Genomic DNA, 16,671 nt, shown 5'->3' with positions numbered 1-16,671 from the left:
TACCTGTGTCAGGTACAAGAAGGTGAGAACTGTGGTTGATCCCTCAGATCAACACTGAGACATTAATAATAAAGAAACAAGATCTTGTACTTACAGGTATGGCTACCTCTCTTATTCACTCACTCGTGCACATTCATGGAAGAACTCGTAGGTGGCCTGACAGCTGGTTTCGCTCGTTATGATGTGAGACTATTGACGACAGGCTTTACCAGCAAACAGTACTTGACATGGAGGGTACTTGCAGGAGGGCGCGCTTTATGTCTAGCAGACACACGCACACTGAGCTCTTCATGGTTGATGGTCCAGATTTTATTTTGTTGACTATTACACATTGCGTCCTATTAGTCAGGAAATTGTAGATCCATCTGCCTATTTTTCCGGTAATTCCTTTTGAAAGCATTTTGTATGCAATAACACCATGGTCACATTTGTCGAAGGCTTTTGCAAAATCTGTGATACTTATATCACTGTTTTGCTTGTCTTACATGGCATCTAAGGCCATGTCATAGTGGTCCAGCAATTGTGATAGGCAAGAGCGCTCTGTTCTCAAACCATGTTCTCCAGGGTTATAGAGATGCTGTGATTGCATGTATTTTATGATCTTACTTCTTAACACTCTTTCAAAGATTTTTATGATGTGTGATGTTAGTGCTATCAGTCTGTAATTTTTTGCCTCTGCCTTATTTTCCCCTTTATGGAGTGGTACTATCTCAGCTGTTTTTAGTATGTCAGGGATAATGCCAGTAGGCTTTGTCTTTGAAAAGTGCATAGGCATACTGTCTATGACTTCTTCAAAATCCAGTGGGCATAGGGTGACATCTGATATATGATTTGATATTGGCATCACATCCATGAAAAATTGATTTGGGTTATGAATCTTCAGTGTGTTTAGTGGTTCGCTAAAAGCAAGAGTTGTACTGATTCCTCAATATTTCGCTCATTACTCTGTTGTCATCTGTGAAAGTTCCGTCTCCCTTTCGTGGGCTTGCTACTAGATGCAATTTTTTATCATGAATTTGCATGGAGGAAAAAATATTTTGGATTTCTTTCTATTTCACTGATGGCCTTTTGCTCTCTTTGTCTCTCTTGGATTTTGTATAATTCTTGTAGCTCTAGTTCAATTTTTTCTATTTCTCTACCTAACCTCCTTCGTCATTCTTGAGTTAGGGTGTGACTCTCAAGTTGTTCCGCAATTCGTTTTCTTTGCCTATGGTGGGAACGTCTTTCCCGTTCCAGTCTGCATCTCTTCCTCTTTTTTTCATAGGTGTATGCGGTTGGAACATATTTCTAGAGCTACCGAGTTTATTTTTTCTGGGCACTAGTTCAGATTTGGATTTTCTAGCTGTTCTTCTCAGGTTAGTTCTGTGAGTCCTTGGTTTATTTGCTCCCAGTTAATCTGTTTATTATTAAAATTGAATTTGCTTAATTCTCCTTCCCTGGGATTCGGGACTGGTTGTGCAGGTTTACTCCCCATGCTTGTCAGAACTTCAATTAGGTTGTGATCAGAGTAGCAGGTATTTGTAATCATTATATTCCTGATCAAGTCACCATTATTAATGAAAATGAGGTCCAGCGTGTTCTCTTTTCTGGTTGGTTCTACTATTTGCTGGTTTAAGGCAAATCTGTCGCACATCCGTAGCACGTGACTGTTCATTTAGGCTACTTCCCGGTATTCTCTCCGATATAACTGTAGTGGCTAGATGCGTCCATTTCAGGTGCCGTAGAAGTCCCTAAGCAGGGATGATGTTCGGGGCTGGATTTGTGAGGTTTTCCAAGCTGTGTTCTATTTTCATTAGTTGGTCTTTAAACTGCTGAGGATTGGCCTCTGGTGACTTTTATACAAGGATAATAACTACATTTAGGATCTCTATTTTGATTATCAGTACTTCCACCATATCGTTTGTGGTGTTTAACAGCTCAGTATAGATGAATGTATCTTTGATGTACAGGCTGACCCCACCCTGTAGCCTGTGTTTCCTGTCACATCTGAAAAGATTGTACGCTGAGATCCATATTTCACCATCATGGTAGTCCTTTGTGTGGGTTTCCATAAAGGCTGCAAACACTGTATTTGCCTCATGTAGGAGGCCTTTGATAAAAATAAAGTGAACTTTGTTAGAATTGCGTGTTTTTATATTCTGGTTGTTGGCAAATAATAATGTTATGTTTGTGGAATTGCTGGATCCTTTACTTGATGTTAATATCTGTGGCTCTGGTAGGGAGGCCACTGTGTGTGTGTGTCCTCTCTAGCATTTGACCGAGTTGGTGGTACAGTCTGGACATTTTTAGCCATTCTTCTCTTCTTTCTCTTGCTAAAAAAAAATCATCCTGGTCGATAGAGTTGTGGCCGTTTTCATAGTGGTGGTATGTCGGTTTTATTCACCTGGTACCTCATATATGAAAAGCTGGACATTTTGTGTTGTGTGTTGTGTTGTTTCTTGAAATTGTCTTTATTCAGCTGAGCTTCAGTTCCTACTCAAACAGCAAGTGCCAACACCTGGACTTGTCAGGTCATTCATCAGAGCTGGTCAGGGAATGGGTTGTGGGTCCAAAATTAAGAATCATGATAGGTAGTCTATAAGCAGGTAACCATTGAATTTATAAAATTTATTATTATGTAGTAATTATACTGGAGTCATGTTTAGTTCTGTATCGTTTTACAAGTTCTAACAATGTCTTTAAAATGACAGTCACATGTGCAGGTACAGTACTTACACATAATTAATTTTGGACTAATAAGTGCTGAAGTACACTTTAGTGTCAACATAAAATCTCTTAGTTCAATGTATGTATGTATGTATGTATGTATGTGTGTGTATATATATATATATATATATATATATATATATATATATATATATATATATATATATATATATATATATATATATATATATATATATATATATATATATATATATATATATATATATATATATATATATATATATATATATATATATATATATATATATATATATATATATATATATATATATATATATATATATATATATATATATATATATATATATATATATATATATATATATATATATATATATATATATATATATATATATATATATATATATATATATATATATATATATATATATATATATATATATATATATATATATATATATATATATATATATATATATATATATATATAATATATATAAATAAAATATAAACTTCTAACAACTTTCATTACTTTTTAATACTTTGAAGAATATGCATTTTCATGGAAAATGGGACACTAATTATTTATGGTGCTCTCTTATATAAGCTAGATTATTTTATTGTTAATTTTTTTATTAGTAAATTAGTTGATCATATTCTGAATGAGACATTAAAATGCTGTACGTAATAAGTTTTACACTTTGAGATGTTTGATATAAAAGTTTGCGTCAGATGTACCATTTTAAAGTTATGAAACCTTGATAAAACACTAGTACTGAACTATAATGTAGATTTTAAAGCATTATAATGACAACTTTAAATGGAATGCACTAGGAAGTGTTGTGGTGGAGGCTGACTCCATACAGTTTCATATGTAGATAGGGTTGTTGAGTACAGTATTTAAAAATAATGATTTATATTGACAAACAAAACTGTAAAACTAATAATTTATAAACATTAAAATGTTTAATGTTGATAAATTTTATCAGAAAATAAAGTAATTGAGTTTGTATTGAGTATTCTGTATTTCCATTGTACATTGACTAAAACTCCAGTTGATTCAGCTGTCCCTTTTCTCAAGTGCAGAGTTCAACAACTACTGTCTTTGTTTTCTCCTGCACATATATGGTAAATAAATTACAAATTAAGGTAGTGAACTGTCAAAGTAAATTTTTCTGAACAAACCAAACTGCCTACAGGTGTCGTTATGTACAGAGCCTCTACGAGAGCTTAGTAATCCTGGAGCGAGTGGCAGCATCTTTTACCTCACCAATGATGATGAGTTCATCATCAAGACTGTGCAGCATAAGGAAGCAGAGTTCCTCCAAAAGTTGTTGCCAGGATACTATATGGTAAGCTTCATTTGGATTATTATCTTGCATTATTAATACAGTATTGTACTGTAGTGTAATTGTCATACGGGTAATTGTAAGAATATGATGGGTAATGATCTTTTTGAACATGAGCTGCCATGCTGTTGATAATACTCTATACTGCAATCTGAAACCTTAAGTGTATGTAGACGAACAGTTTGGATGCTACCAGCCCCACTGAAGACAGAAAAAAAATGGTCAACATAACAAATGTATGGAAAATATTCATTGTCCCCATTCCAGCAGTCAGATTCCTAAAATTCTTTTCTTTTTGAATGAAGTCTTTTGAATACTTTACTTTCAGATAAATGATAAATTACCATCAGACATTGAAGATGATTTTCTTTCAAGATTTAGTCTTCAAGAGGGAACTAGATATGACAATTCAGGCACTGCCTGATTATTTGGTTTGTGGTACCTATATTGGACTATAACCTATAAACACTAATAGTTGTGTTGATTGGAAGGCTACATGTCAGGTGTTTTGTACTCGACCCAGAAATTGTCATACTCTTTGCTTAAACATTTTCTGTTAAATTTAGCTGTACAAAGGGATACATATGCTATTTGGGATTTTATATGTACAACAATTTAAAAGGTTATTTACTGTACTGTACATCAAGAGGTTTGTGTTACATTTAAGCAAACTTAAGGTTGCATGTGTAATTTGCTAAATGTCATGTTTTTTCTGTAGGGGAGTCCCTACGGCTTCTTGGAGCTTACTGGGCTGATATATATGTATTAGACCGTGGCATCAGTCGATTGGAGTACTTTTGCCTTCCGGGGAAACTAGCCAGAAACTAGCCTCCTCAATGAGACTAGGGAAGCAATGGAAACTCCCATGTGTTTGGAAGCATTCCATGTCTGCCATTAACCGGGGTTGGCATAACCAGAAAGGTAGGCATAACAAAACAAACTTCACATGGTACACTTTACTACACAAAAGCTGAACAGCCGGTCGGCCGAGCGGACAGCACACTGGACTTGTGATCCTGTGGTCCCGGGTTCGATCCCGGGCGCCGGCGAGAAACAATGGGCAGAGTTTCTTTCACCCTATGCCCCTGTTACCTAGCAGTAAAATAGGTACCTGGGTGTTAGTCAGCTGGCACGGGCAGCTTCCTGAGGGTTGAGGCCTGGTCGAGGACCGGGCCGCGGGGACACTAAGCCCCGAAATCATCTCAAGATAAGGGAGGCAGAACTCCCAAAGTAAAACAAGCAAACAAGCTAACGTCACTAACGCAGTCACGTCAATCGGTTGCGCAGCTTCTGGATTTTTCTGCTTTTCCGCTGGACTAAGGGTTTTCTATGGGGGCTGAGGGTGTGGAAGATGGCTCTGCCCTGGGTCCTGAGGTGGAGGATCCTGGGGCTGGGAAGGAGTTGACTTGGGTAACATGGGTCCCGTTTGATCCGCTTGGGTGTTGGTACCCTCTTCGTGGGGCTTGTTGCAGCGGGAGGGATTTTCTTATTCCCCCTTCCTGTATGGGTATGATTTGGCATCGGCTCCTCCCCAGGTTCGGTTCAAGATTCCTTTGGGTTCTTCAGTGCCTACTTTCCGGAGGTTTTCGGCTTCTCAAATTCTGCCAGGGAGGTTCTGGAGGCCTTCGCTGTGTACCTCCTGCGAGATCCAGATTACGCATTGGTTATGGATCTCTCTTCTTTTAAGTTCGGGTTGACTTTCCCCTATTGGGTGCGTTACAAGATAACGGAGTCTTCTTGGCTGCTGGACTGCCCTTTCTTTTCGTTGGGAGCATGGGATGGGTTTTGTTGGACTCACACTCTTGATTGGCGGGAGACATTTACTGTTATACAGGTTTCCTGGGAGGTGAGTTTGAGCGCCTTAATGCTTGCTTATTCGTCCCTGTGCTTCCTAGAGATGCTGTTGTGTACTCGAGGTGCAGGTTCCGGCCCTTTCAGCTGCCTTGGTTGCTAAGAACTTGTGCACCCATTGGCATTTGGCCTTGGTCTTGCGTTTCTTTTTCAATCTCGAGCTGTCCTCAGATTGGCTTGAGGAGGATGTGGAGGCATTGGGTGTCGAGTCTTCGTCCAGTGCGCTTGCCTCGGCTGCTCGGGCGTCAGCTGCCTTGTTAAAGTTGTTTGCGCCAATTCTCAGGGAAGTGGTCTCTGATTTTTGCTTCTTGCCTCGCGTGTCAACAGGCTTTGCTTGCGCTCTCCTTGGAATCTGCTTGGGCTCTGGCTCTTAGGTTTTCGTTGCCTTTTTGTCCGTTGCTGTTTGCAGAGTCTGCTGTCATGCAGTTTCTGCAGGCAGCCTTGTCTAGTTGCCATCTCATGTCGGACTTGTTGGTTCTCTGGCACCAACAAGTCCGCTTGATTCAGCCTCTGGGAGCCTTGTGTCAGTTGCTGCGTCACTGGCTTCCTCTTCGTTTATTTTGGGGTTCAATGCTATGGTGCCTACCCAACCCGCCCTCTCAAAAATAACGTTTTTCGCTCGTATGCGCGCTACGGCCAAAAACTGACTTTTAGTAATCCTAAATGAAATCGACTCGTGAAAGTGATGTACTGTCCCATTTTCTGTTTGGGTCCTCCAGCTTAGTCTGTTAGGTTAGGTTAAGAGAGGAACTCACTGGCCAGGGTCAGTGAGCTCACAGCATGGTACAGGTGTTTGACTGGCCCTTCAGAGGGTTCGGGTCGCTCGGGGTCCGACCATCTGGCTCCATTCGGACTGTACTCCAGTGGTTCATTATCTGAACCGCAGAGGTTCTCTTCAGTCCTTGGTTCTATGGGGCTGGTCGCTTTGAGTGATTCGTTTGCTGGATTTTTGGGGGTTTGGTTCCGTACGGTTCATATCCGGGGGGGGTTTCCAATGTTCTGGCAGACAGCCAGTCATGGTTCATTCCCTTCTATGGAATGGACAGTCGACGTCAACTCCTTCAGTTGGCTCTGCCGGACTTACGGACTCCTGGAGGTGAACCTCTTCACGTCGCCATGGTCTAGGCAGCTTCCAGTGTATATGGTGACCTTCCCTGACCGCGAGGCCGTCACGGTGGATGCTTTTTGGCAGGACTGGTCAAGGTGGGGTTACCTGTACCTTTTCTCTCCGGTCCTGATGTTGCTTCGGGTCCTGGCTCGTTTGGTGACTTACCTGGGGAGAGTAGTCCTGTTGGCCCCTTGGTGGCCTCCCCAGCTTTGGTTTTCGGTGCTGCTTGCTCGGTGTCTGAACTCCTGCGGCTCTGCCTCTTTCAGCAGATCGGGCTGGAACAGTATGTTACTGGTTCGATCTACTCCTCTGTTCTTCGTATCTGGTCATTTTGACACAGGTATATCACCATCTGTATGATGATCAGGTGGCTTCGTTTAGTGTCCCACCTTCAAGCTTTGTCTCGGCGACTATGAAGTTTCCCGGCTTTATTTTTGTAATTTTCTCCCCCTTCGTAGGTTGTCTATTTCGGATCGGGTTGTTTTGTCCTCTTTCTTGGCTTTTTCAGGACCGTCATTTGATACTGCATACTGTTGCCTCATATTGTGCAGCACTGGCGGAGCTGCTTCAGCTTGCTTTCGGGATGGATGTTACTTCAGCCTTTGTCGTAAGCTTTCTCGTGCATTGTTTCACCTCCGTCCTTCTTATGCGCCGCCTGAGCTGTCCTTTTCTTTGGACCGGGTGGTCTCTCTTCTATTCGGTTTGTGGTGGCCCTTTTGGTTCAGGATTAGTTTTCCAAGGCTCTTTTTTCCTGTTGGAATTGGTCTCTGGGGATCAGGTCGGGGAGCTTCATGCTCTCTTCCGGCGCAGAGGTTTCTGCTCTTTCGATCCTGGTAGTAGGTTTGTTCGGTTGCAGCTGTCTCCTCCTTTTCTGGTGAAGAACGAGTCAGCGGTTTTCCAGAGGGGCCCCTTGGGTTGTTGATGCATGGTTGGTCAGGCCGGGGGTGCATCATGTGTTGTCTCTGGTTGTGGCTCTTTGTCGTTACCTGTGCTCCACGGCCTTTGTGGCAGGGGATGCACTTTGGGGTGACCCGGTCTCCCTTCTTCCCTATTCCAGGGCTTGGGTCTTCCAGGGTGTCTGCAGAGTTATTCGGTCCATCCAGTCTGTGGTCTATCTTCGTGCCCACGATGTTCGTAAGTTTGCTGCTTTGGCTACTGTCTTTGGTAACATGTCTTGGGCCGACATTCGAGCACAAAGATTTTGGAGGTCGAACAGTATCCTGGCCGCCTGTTACCTGGTCAACGTTGCTGGTCCTAGTAGGGCATGTGTCGTTTTAGGTCACAGGCTGCAGCAAGTTGTCTCGACTTTGAGTTGAGGTGCGAGTGGCGGTTTCCTCCCTGGTCCCTCTTATCCATGTCTTTGGTTAGATAGCTCTAGCGAGCTGTAGGGGCTCCCTAAAGAAAACCAGCGTTGAATGTAATGAAACGCCATTTTCTGGGTGAGCTCTGGAGGCTCCCCTGCACCCCTCCCTTCCTCCGGTTGGCGGTTTTTCGTGTTTCTTGATGCTCGGCTTCTGAACTGATAGCTGGAGCGGCCGGCACAGGGGGAGCTGCTTGGACGATCGATGCGACGGCGTTAGTGACATTTGCTTGTTTGCTTATTTTACTTTTAGCATTCTGCCTCCCTGTTTGGCTTTTAGGTACCAATTTTTACCATGTGGGGTTTGTTTTGTTTTGCCTACCGTTCTGGGTACCATCCCTGATCGATGGCAGACATGGAATGCTTCCAAACACATGGGGGGTTCCATAGACCATATCACCCTTAGCCTCCCTGAAGGGGCCATGTTCTGTCTCGTGGTCACGGTAGGCAAAAGAACTCCAATTGACTGATGCCACGGTCTAATACATACATATCTAATACATACATATTACATTCAATGCTGGTTTTCCAATTTATGCCATATATTTTTGTATTTCAATTAATTTTGTATTTTATATTTTTCAGAATCTGAACCAAAATCCTAGAACGTTATTGCCAAAGTTTTTTGGCTTGTATAATTATCAGGTTAGTTTATCTTAAATTTGTTTCTATGTTGTACCATTATCCTAAGAATGTGTAATTATTGTTATATTGTGCAGCTGTTCTCTATTATGCCTTTCCACTTATTTTTTCCTTCATTGTAAATGTCTCATCTGTTTAGAGATCAAAACTATAGTTTAACTTGGTTCGTTCATAATTTTTCTTTAAAGAAATCTGCAACCAAACTTTGCGGTGTGTTGAAATGTCATCCAGATCACCACTATAAGGTAGACAAGATTGTGAAAGTCATTTTAAGACTGGACTAAATATATTTTCGGCTGCATAGTTTTAGAGAAATTTAGCTTCTGAGGACTTTTATACTGTATAAAATGGTTTGTTTTTTGTTAGAAAGTCTCTTCTGTACTTGCTGCTGATAAAGCTTGTAATAAAGGCCTTTTATTAGGAAACATTGTTTGATAATTTGCTATTTTGTTGGTCAAGAGCATTATTTTACTGGATTCACTTGCACTCTAGCAGAGATAGCAAATATTCACAATTTAACAGAAGAGGTATATACACAGAAATCACACTAGCGTGATGCATCAAATGAACAAATTCACAAGGGCCGTGATGAGGGTTCGAACTTACTCCCGGGATGATCCCAGAGGCTGCCTGAGTCGACTAGGCCACAACATGGTAAAAGAATTGTAACCGGGAGTTCCACTGACCTCACACGGATCCTGCAGCCTCTCCGGGAGACAAACCAGGATTTTATACACTTCCCCTATGTGGGGGATTTATTGTGAAATTGTGAAATTGTGGGGGATTTACAGAATACCCCACAATTCTTTTACCATGTCGTTGACCAGTCGACTTGGGCAACATCTGGGATCGTCCCGGGCACAAGTTCGAATCCTCATCACGGCCCTTATGAATTTGTTCATTTGATGCATCACACTATTATGATTTCTGTGTATAATGAAGTGAGGGCGAAGAGGTAGAACAGCTTGTTAGTAGAGCCCGAGTGCACGGGGGGAATTGTGTAAAACCCTGGATTGTGTCTTGGAGAGGCTGCAGGATCCGTGTGAGGTCAGTGGAACTCCCGGTCACAGTTCTTTTACCATTTCGTGGCCTAGTCGATTAAGGCAGCGCCTGGGATAATCCCGGGCACAAGTTCAAACCCTCATCACGGCCCTTGTGGATTTGTTTAGAAGAGGTATATTTTAAAGGATTGTTTGGTTGGCCATAAAAGCATTTCTGTGGGACACAGTTCACCTAGTGTCATTGTTGGTTCTCATGTTTAGCCACATTGGTATCCTATTTGGTTATGTGGCACAAATTCTTAAGTTTGGATCCTGTTTTGAAAATTATTTTTATACTTTCTACTATACTTTTATACTTTATATGCTTTTTATACTTTATACTATACTCTATTCAAACTCATTTTATATTTGTGTATATGTGAAGTCACCCGTGTTAGCTTTGTATTGTTTTATGCAGTTTCTGATTATTTAAGTATATGATAGCTGCACAATCGTAAAGAATTAACACTTTTGCACACCCAGCATGCGCGCCCCAACCCACCCCAAGGTGGGCCTGGCGTTTCCTGGGAGTGCTCACCCACACTAACATAGTTACTCTTGCCAGTATTTTGACCTCAATTTTCAAGCAATATCGTTCATGTTGGTATCAAATTGTTCATAATCTAATGGCGTGCATTTTAAACCTAGTCCCATAATAATCAAACAATAAATGGAATTTTTTTTTTTTTTTAATTATGGAGGCTTATCACCACACAACTATTTATAATCTGTCCAGTGCTCTCACCTAAATTGCCATACTGCGTCATTCATTTTGGTATCAAATTGTTCGCAATCTAAAGGCACGTATTTTAAAACAATTCCCGTAATGACCAGATAAAAAATATAATTTTAACAAATATTTTAAATTTTGACGCAACATGCATCACCAGCAGACATCCTTTAATTTATTTATTGATGCAGACTGTGTCGCCACCGGACGAAAGTATTAACACTTTCGCGCTCTCGGCGCTCAAAAAAAAAACAATACCCCAGATGCTTTCGGCACTTCGCGCGCCTACGCGGTAAGACCGAAAAGTGTACACTCTTTTGACTGTCCTGACAATAATTGGAGGCGCACGTATTTAAATTTGGTATCACTGTGTTCGTAATGAAATTGTCTATAAGAGCATACCTATAAACTGCCGCCCAAGCATAAGGAGTATCAACACCAAATAAAAAACTATGCAGATCACTCGCCGAGAGCGCCAAACAGCAACAAAATGTTTCCACTCTCTTAATGGTTGCGAAGCCTACAGTTGTCCTACATCGCTAATTTTGGTATCCTTGGAATCGCAATAAAATTATCTACACGGACATATGCATATGAATGTTTAATATAGGTAATTGCCCACCCGCAAGAGTGTGTGAAGTGGAGAGTAGTTAGCCGCGAGCGCACTGGCGAAAACACAGGGGGGAAATCATGCTTGGAAAGTTTATACGTTTCCTGACCCTTTTTTTTCTATGTACGTATTTCTTTTTTATACCAATGTGTTTGCAATAAAATTTTGTATAAGATGAACTGTATAACATTTGTACAAAGCATGTGTAAGAGAAGCGCCAAATATAGAACCACGTCGCTCAGTATGCGTTCGCGGCAGAAACGAACGCATTGTTTTCGTTCGTTTGATGTTTGTCATGTTTATACTTGTTGAAACATTTTATAATTTGTATGACAGTGATCGCAGTAAAATTCCCTACACAGACATATACATAACACATACAAATATTTCCCACGTGTTGGATATATCAACGGCTAAAGGGAACCCACTGCCACACGCTCGCCACACCCCCAAACATACTTTGTGTATTTTTTTTTTTACTCATAGAAGTTTATGTGATATAATATTCATTCTGGTACCAAAACATTCGCAAATAAATTCTCTACAAAACAAAAGTATCCCCATCCATTTCGGTTAAAAAATGGAATTTATAGAAATATTTTTTCGATGGACGAGAAAAGTAGGCTGTTATGCGGAATCGTAAGAGAAAACGGCGACGAGTTATCTCTAATCTAAAGCGCGAAAGTGTTAAGCTTATGTTTACAGACATACTAGATTCTTGAACTGCAAGGTGGGCAATGAATAGTTGCTGCAGCATCATAAGAGGAAGGTTTTTAGTTCAGTTTTAGCTGTTGGTTGAATAAGCAATTTAGATGGGTAGAGTCTAATGAGGATACACTAGTTCCATATAAAGAATTATATAAATATGTATATTAAGCATATGCAGCATTGTATTGCAGTATTTTTATGAAGTAATCAGTTAGAACCAAGTTCTAACACAGCACTATCATTTTTTATGTTACGGTATATTATGGATATACTGTACAGTATATGCTGTATTGTATATGTTTCGGGAAAATTACTGTTTATTTTGTATGACAACTAATGGAAATATGCATATTTATAGGAGTAAATTGCATAATATATAAATTGGATGATATCAAAATTTCAATATTTTTATTTTACTTACATACTACTAAAGACATTAATTATACATGTCTATGCATGCATATTTGTTCCTACCGTGTGTGTGTGTGTGTATAATTATACATGTCTATGCATGCATATTTGTTCCTACCGTGTGTGTGTGTATAATTACCTAAGTGTAATTACCAAAGTGCAGTTACAGGATGAGAGCTACGCTCGTGGTGTCCCGTCTACCCAGCTCTTTTTGTCATACAACACTTTGGAACTACTAACAGTTTTGGCCTCCACCAGCACCTCACATAATTTGTTCCAACCTTCTACCACTCTGTTTGCAAAAGGGAATTTTCTTATATTTCTTCGGCATCTTTGTTTCGTTAGTTTAAATCGATGACCTCTTGTTCTTGAAGTTCCAGGTCTCGGGAAATCTTCCTTATCAATTTTATCAATTCCTGTTACTATTTTGTACGTAGTGATCATATCGCCTCTTTTTCTTGTCTTATAGTTTTGGCATATTTAATGCCTCTAACCTCTCCTCGTAGCTCTTGTCCTTCAGTTCTGGGAGCCACTTAGTAGCATGTCTTTGTACCTTTTCCAGTTTGTTGATGTGCTTCTTCAGATATGGGCATCACACAGCCGCTGCATATTCCAGCTTTGGCCTAACAAAAGTCGTGAACAATTTCTTTAGTATTTCACCATTGATGTACAGTGGTACCTCGCATAACGATCGCCCCAAAAGGCGAACTTTTTGGGTAACGACTGGCCTGATCGGCGACAAATCGTCCCGTATGGCAAACGCTCGTTTGAGTAACGCCAATACCACATGGACCACATGGTGGGGTCGCGCTGCTTCTTGCACATTTTTGGACGCCTTCGACGAAGCAAATAAGTTGTTGTTCTTGTTTAAAGATGCTAATGATGCTGGGATATAAAGAGGTGACTGCTGAGATGTTGCAAAGCATTGATGTTTTTGTAGAAAAAAGAAATGAAATTTCTGTAATGCAACAAATGTCAAAAAGGTTCGTTCAGTGTTCGGCAGGTAGGCTGCTCAATTATAATAATCTTTTTGTTTCAAATGTGTTCCATTTTTTTTGTATTTGTCATTTACGTCTCAATAATGAAACAACCTACCTTACATACACTGAACAAACTTTTATGACATTTTTCTTTCTTCAAATTTGTTCAATATTTATTTTTAATTTGTCTTATAGCAAAAGGTTCATTTGGTGGTCGGCAGGTAGGCTGCTCCATGGTTCTTACATAAAAAAACGAAAATAAAAAAAATTAAGAATTTTAAAAACCAGAACAAATGTCAAAAAGGTTCGTTCGGTTGTCTACAGGTAGGCTGCTCCATATTTCTTAAATAAAAAAAAAAGAAAAAGAAAAAAACAGTTAAACAATTTGAAAAATGGACAAATGCCATAAAGGTTTGTTCAGTGTTTGTCGGGTAGGCTACTCCATTATTGTGATGTAAATGAAAAATACAAAATATATGGAACACATTTGAAATAAAGATTGTTATAATGGAGCAGCCTACCTGTCAAACACTGAACGAACCTTTATGACATTTGTCCATTTTGAAAATTGTTTCAACTTTTTTTTTTATTTTTTATTTTTTTTATTTAAGAAACACGGAGCAGCCTACCTGTAAAAAACCGAACGAACCTTTTTGACATTTGTTCTGGTTTTCAAAATTCTTCATTTTTTTTATTTTCGTTTTTTTTTTTTTTATGTAAGAAACATGGAGCAGCCTACCTACTGACTACCGAATGAACCTTTTGCTATAAGACAAATGAAAAATAAATATTGAACAAATTTGAAGAAAGAAAAATATCATAAAGGTTTGTGCAGTGTATGTAAGATAGGCTGCTCCATTACTGTATTTAAAACATCGAATATCATATTGATGTTTTTCGGTAGTAGAACGGATTAATTTGATTACCTTTAATATCAGTGGGGACATTTGTGTTGTATGACGTCCATTTCACATAACGACGACAGTCCCGGAATGGATTAAATTCGTTATTCGAGGTACCACTGTATTTAAAAGCAATTCTGAAGTTAGAAAGTGTAGCATAGGCTCGTCGCACAATGTTCTTTATGTGATCCTCAGGTGACAGTTTTCTATCTAGAACTACCCCTAGATCCCTTTCTTTATCAAAATTATTAAAAGATTTCTCACATAATTTATAGGTTGTGTGGAGTCTGTTCTCCTATTCCACAACATGGCATTTATTCACATTAAATTCCATTTGCCAAGTGTTGCTCCATATACTTATTTTGTCTAGGTCTTCTTGAAGGGCATGACAATCATCTAGGTTTCTTATCTTCCCTATTATCTTAGCATCATCAGCAAACATGTTCATATAATTCTGTATTCCATCTGGTAGATCATTTATGTAGACAATGTACATCACCGGTGCAAGAACTGAACCCTGTTGTACTTCACTTGTGACATTTCTCCAATCTGATACATTGCCTCTGATTACTGCCCTCATTTTTCTATCAGTCAGAAAATTTGTCATCCATGTTAGAAGCTTACCTGTCACCCCTCCAATATTTTCCAGTTTCCAGAACAACCTCTTATGTAAAACTCGGTCGAAAGCCTTTTTTAGGTCCAGATAGATGCAGTCAACCCAACCATCTCTTTCCTGTAAAATCTCTGTGGCTCGATCATAAAAACTGAGCAAGTTCATTACACAGGATCTTCCAGATCGAAAACCATACTGTCTGTCTGATATTATATCGTTTTTCTCCAGGTGTTCTACCCATTTACTGTAGTTTTAATTATTTTTTCCAATATTTTGACTATTACATTTGTCAATGATACAGGTCTATAATTAAGGGGGTCTTCCCTGTTTCGACTTTTGTAGATTGGAACTATGTTAGCCTTTTTCCACACATCAGCTACAACTCCTGTACACAGGAATACTTAAGGGAGTACTTAAGCAACAGGAAACAGCGAGTAACGGTGAGGGGGGAGACATCAGAGTGGCGAGATGTCACCAGCGGAGTCCCACAGGGCTCAGTACTTGGACCCATCTTGTTTCTAATATATGTGAACGATCTTCCGGAGGGTATAGACTCATTCCTCTCAATGTTTGCTGATGATGCAAAAGTTATGAGAAGAATAAAGACGGATGAAGATAGACAGAGACTACAGGATGACCTGGATAAACTGGAGGAATGGTCTAGAAAATGGCTGCTAAAGTTCAACTCGGGAAAGTGTAAGGTGATGAAATTAGGCGAAGAGAGCAGGAGGCTGAACACAAGGTATCATCTGGGAGGTGAAATCCTGCAAGAGTCAAATAGAGAGAGAGACCTGGGGGTTGATATCACACCAAACCTGTCCCCAGAGGCCCACATCAAAAAAAATATCAGCGGCATATGCTGGACTGGCCAACATAAGAACTGCCTTTTGAAACTTGTGTAAGGAATCTTTCAGAACCCTGTATACCACTTATGTAAGACCAATCCTGGAGTATGCAGCTCCAGCCTGGAGTCCATACCTAGTTAAACACAAGACAAAGTTAGAGAAGATTCAGCGATATGCCACCAGGCTCGTCCCGGAACTGAGAGGATTGAGCTACGAGGAAAGGCTAAAGGAGCTGAACCTCACATCCCTGGAAAAGAGAAGAGTAAGGGGAGACATGATAACCACTTACAAAATTCTCAGGGGAATTGACAGGGTGGACAAAGACAAACTCTTCAGCACGGGTGGGACACGAACAAGGGGACACAGGTGGAAACTTAGTACCCAGATGAGCCACAGAGACGTTAGAAAGAATTTTTTCAGTGTCAGAGTAGTTACTAAATGGAATGCACTAGGAAGTGATGTGGTGGAGGCTGGCTCCATACACAGTTTCAAATGTAGATATGATAGAGCCCAGTAGGCTCAGGAATCTGTACACCAGTTGATTGACAGTTGAGAGGCGGGACCAAAGAGCCAAAGCTCAACCCCCGCAAGCACAATTAGGTGAGTACAATTAGGTGAGTACAGGGTTGCCTGAAAAATCAGTTGAAGTGGAATGCTGAGCTCAGGTGCACATTCTCTTAGAACCCATGGTGAAACTCCATCTGGACCAACTGCTTTGTTCTTACTTAGCTCCTTGAGCATTTTTTCCACTTCATCTCTAGACACCTCTGTGCTCTATGTTGTTCTCTGGAATTCTTATTGTGTCTGGTTCCCTAAAGATTTCATTTTGTACAA

At 40.1% G+C, this 16,671-nt stretch overlaps 1 protein-coding gene across 1 annotated transcript in view; it reads left to right on the top strand.

The window, feature by feature from the left end:
- Positions 1-16,671, top strand: part of PIP5K59B (Phosphatidylinositol 4-phosphate 5-kinase 59B) — a 311,973-nt gene that overhangs the window by 16,111 nt on the left and 279,191 nt on the right. Inside the window, exons 6-7 of the mRNA XM_069329652.1 lie at positions 3,888-4,040; positions 8,942-9,001. Coding sequence (XP_069185753.1) covers positions 3,888-4,040; positions 8,942-9,001 — 213 coding nt within the window. The remainder of the gene's footprint in view (positions 1-3,887; positions 4,041-8,941; positions 9,002-16,671) is intronic.

The sequence above is a fragment of the Procambarus clarkii genome, chromosome 23 (assembly GCF_040958095.1).
Source record: "Procambarus clarkii isolate CNS0578487 chromosome 23, FALCON_Pclarkii_2.0, whole genome shotgun sequence".
NCBI classification, from domain to species: Eukaryota; Metazoa; Arthropoda; class Malacostraca; order Decapoda; family Cambaridae; genus Procambarus; species Procambarus clarkii.
Note: the sequence above shows the minus strand (reverse complement) of the source record. Positions and strands in the feature narration are given on the sequence as shown.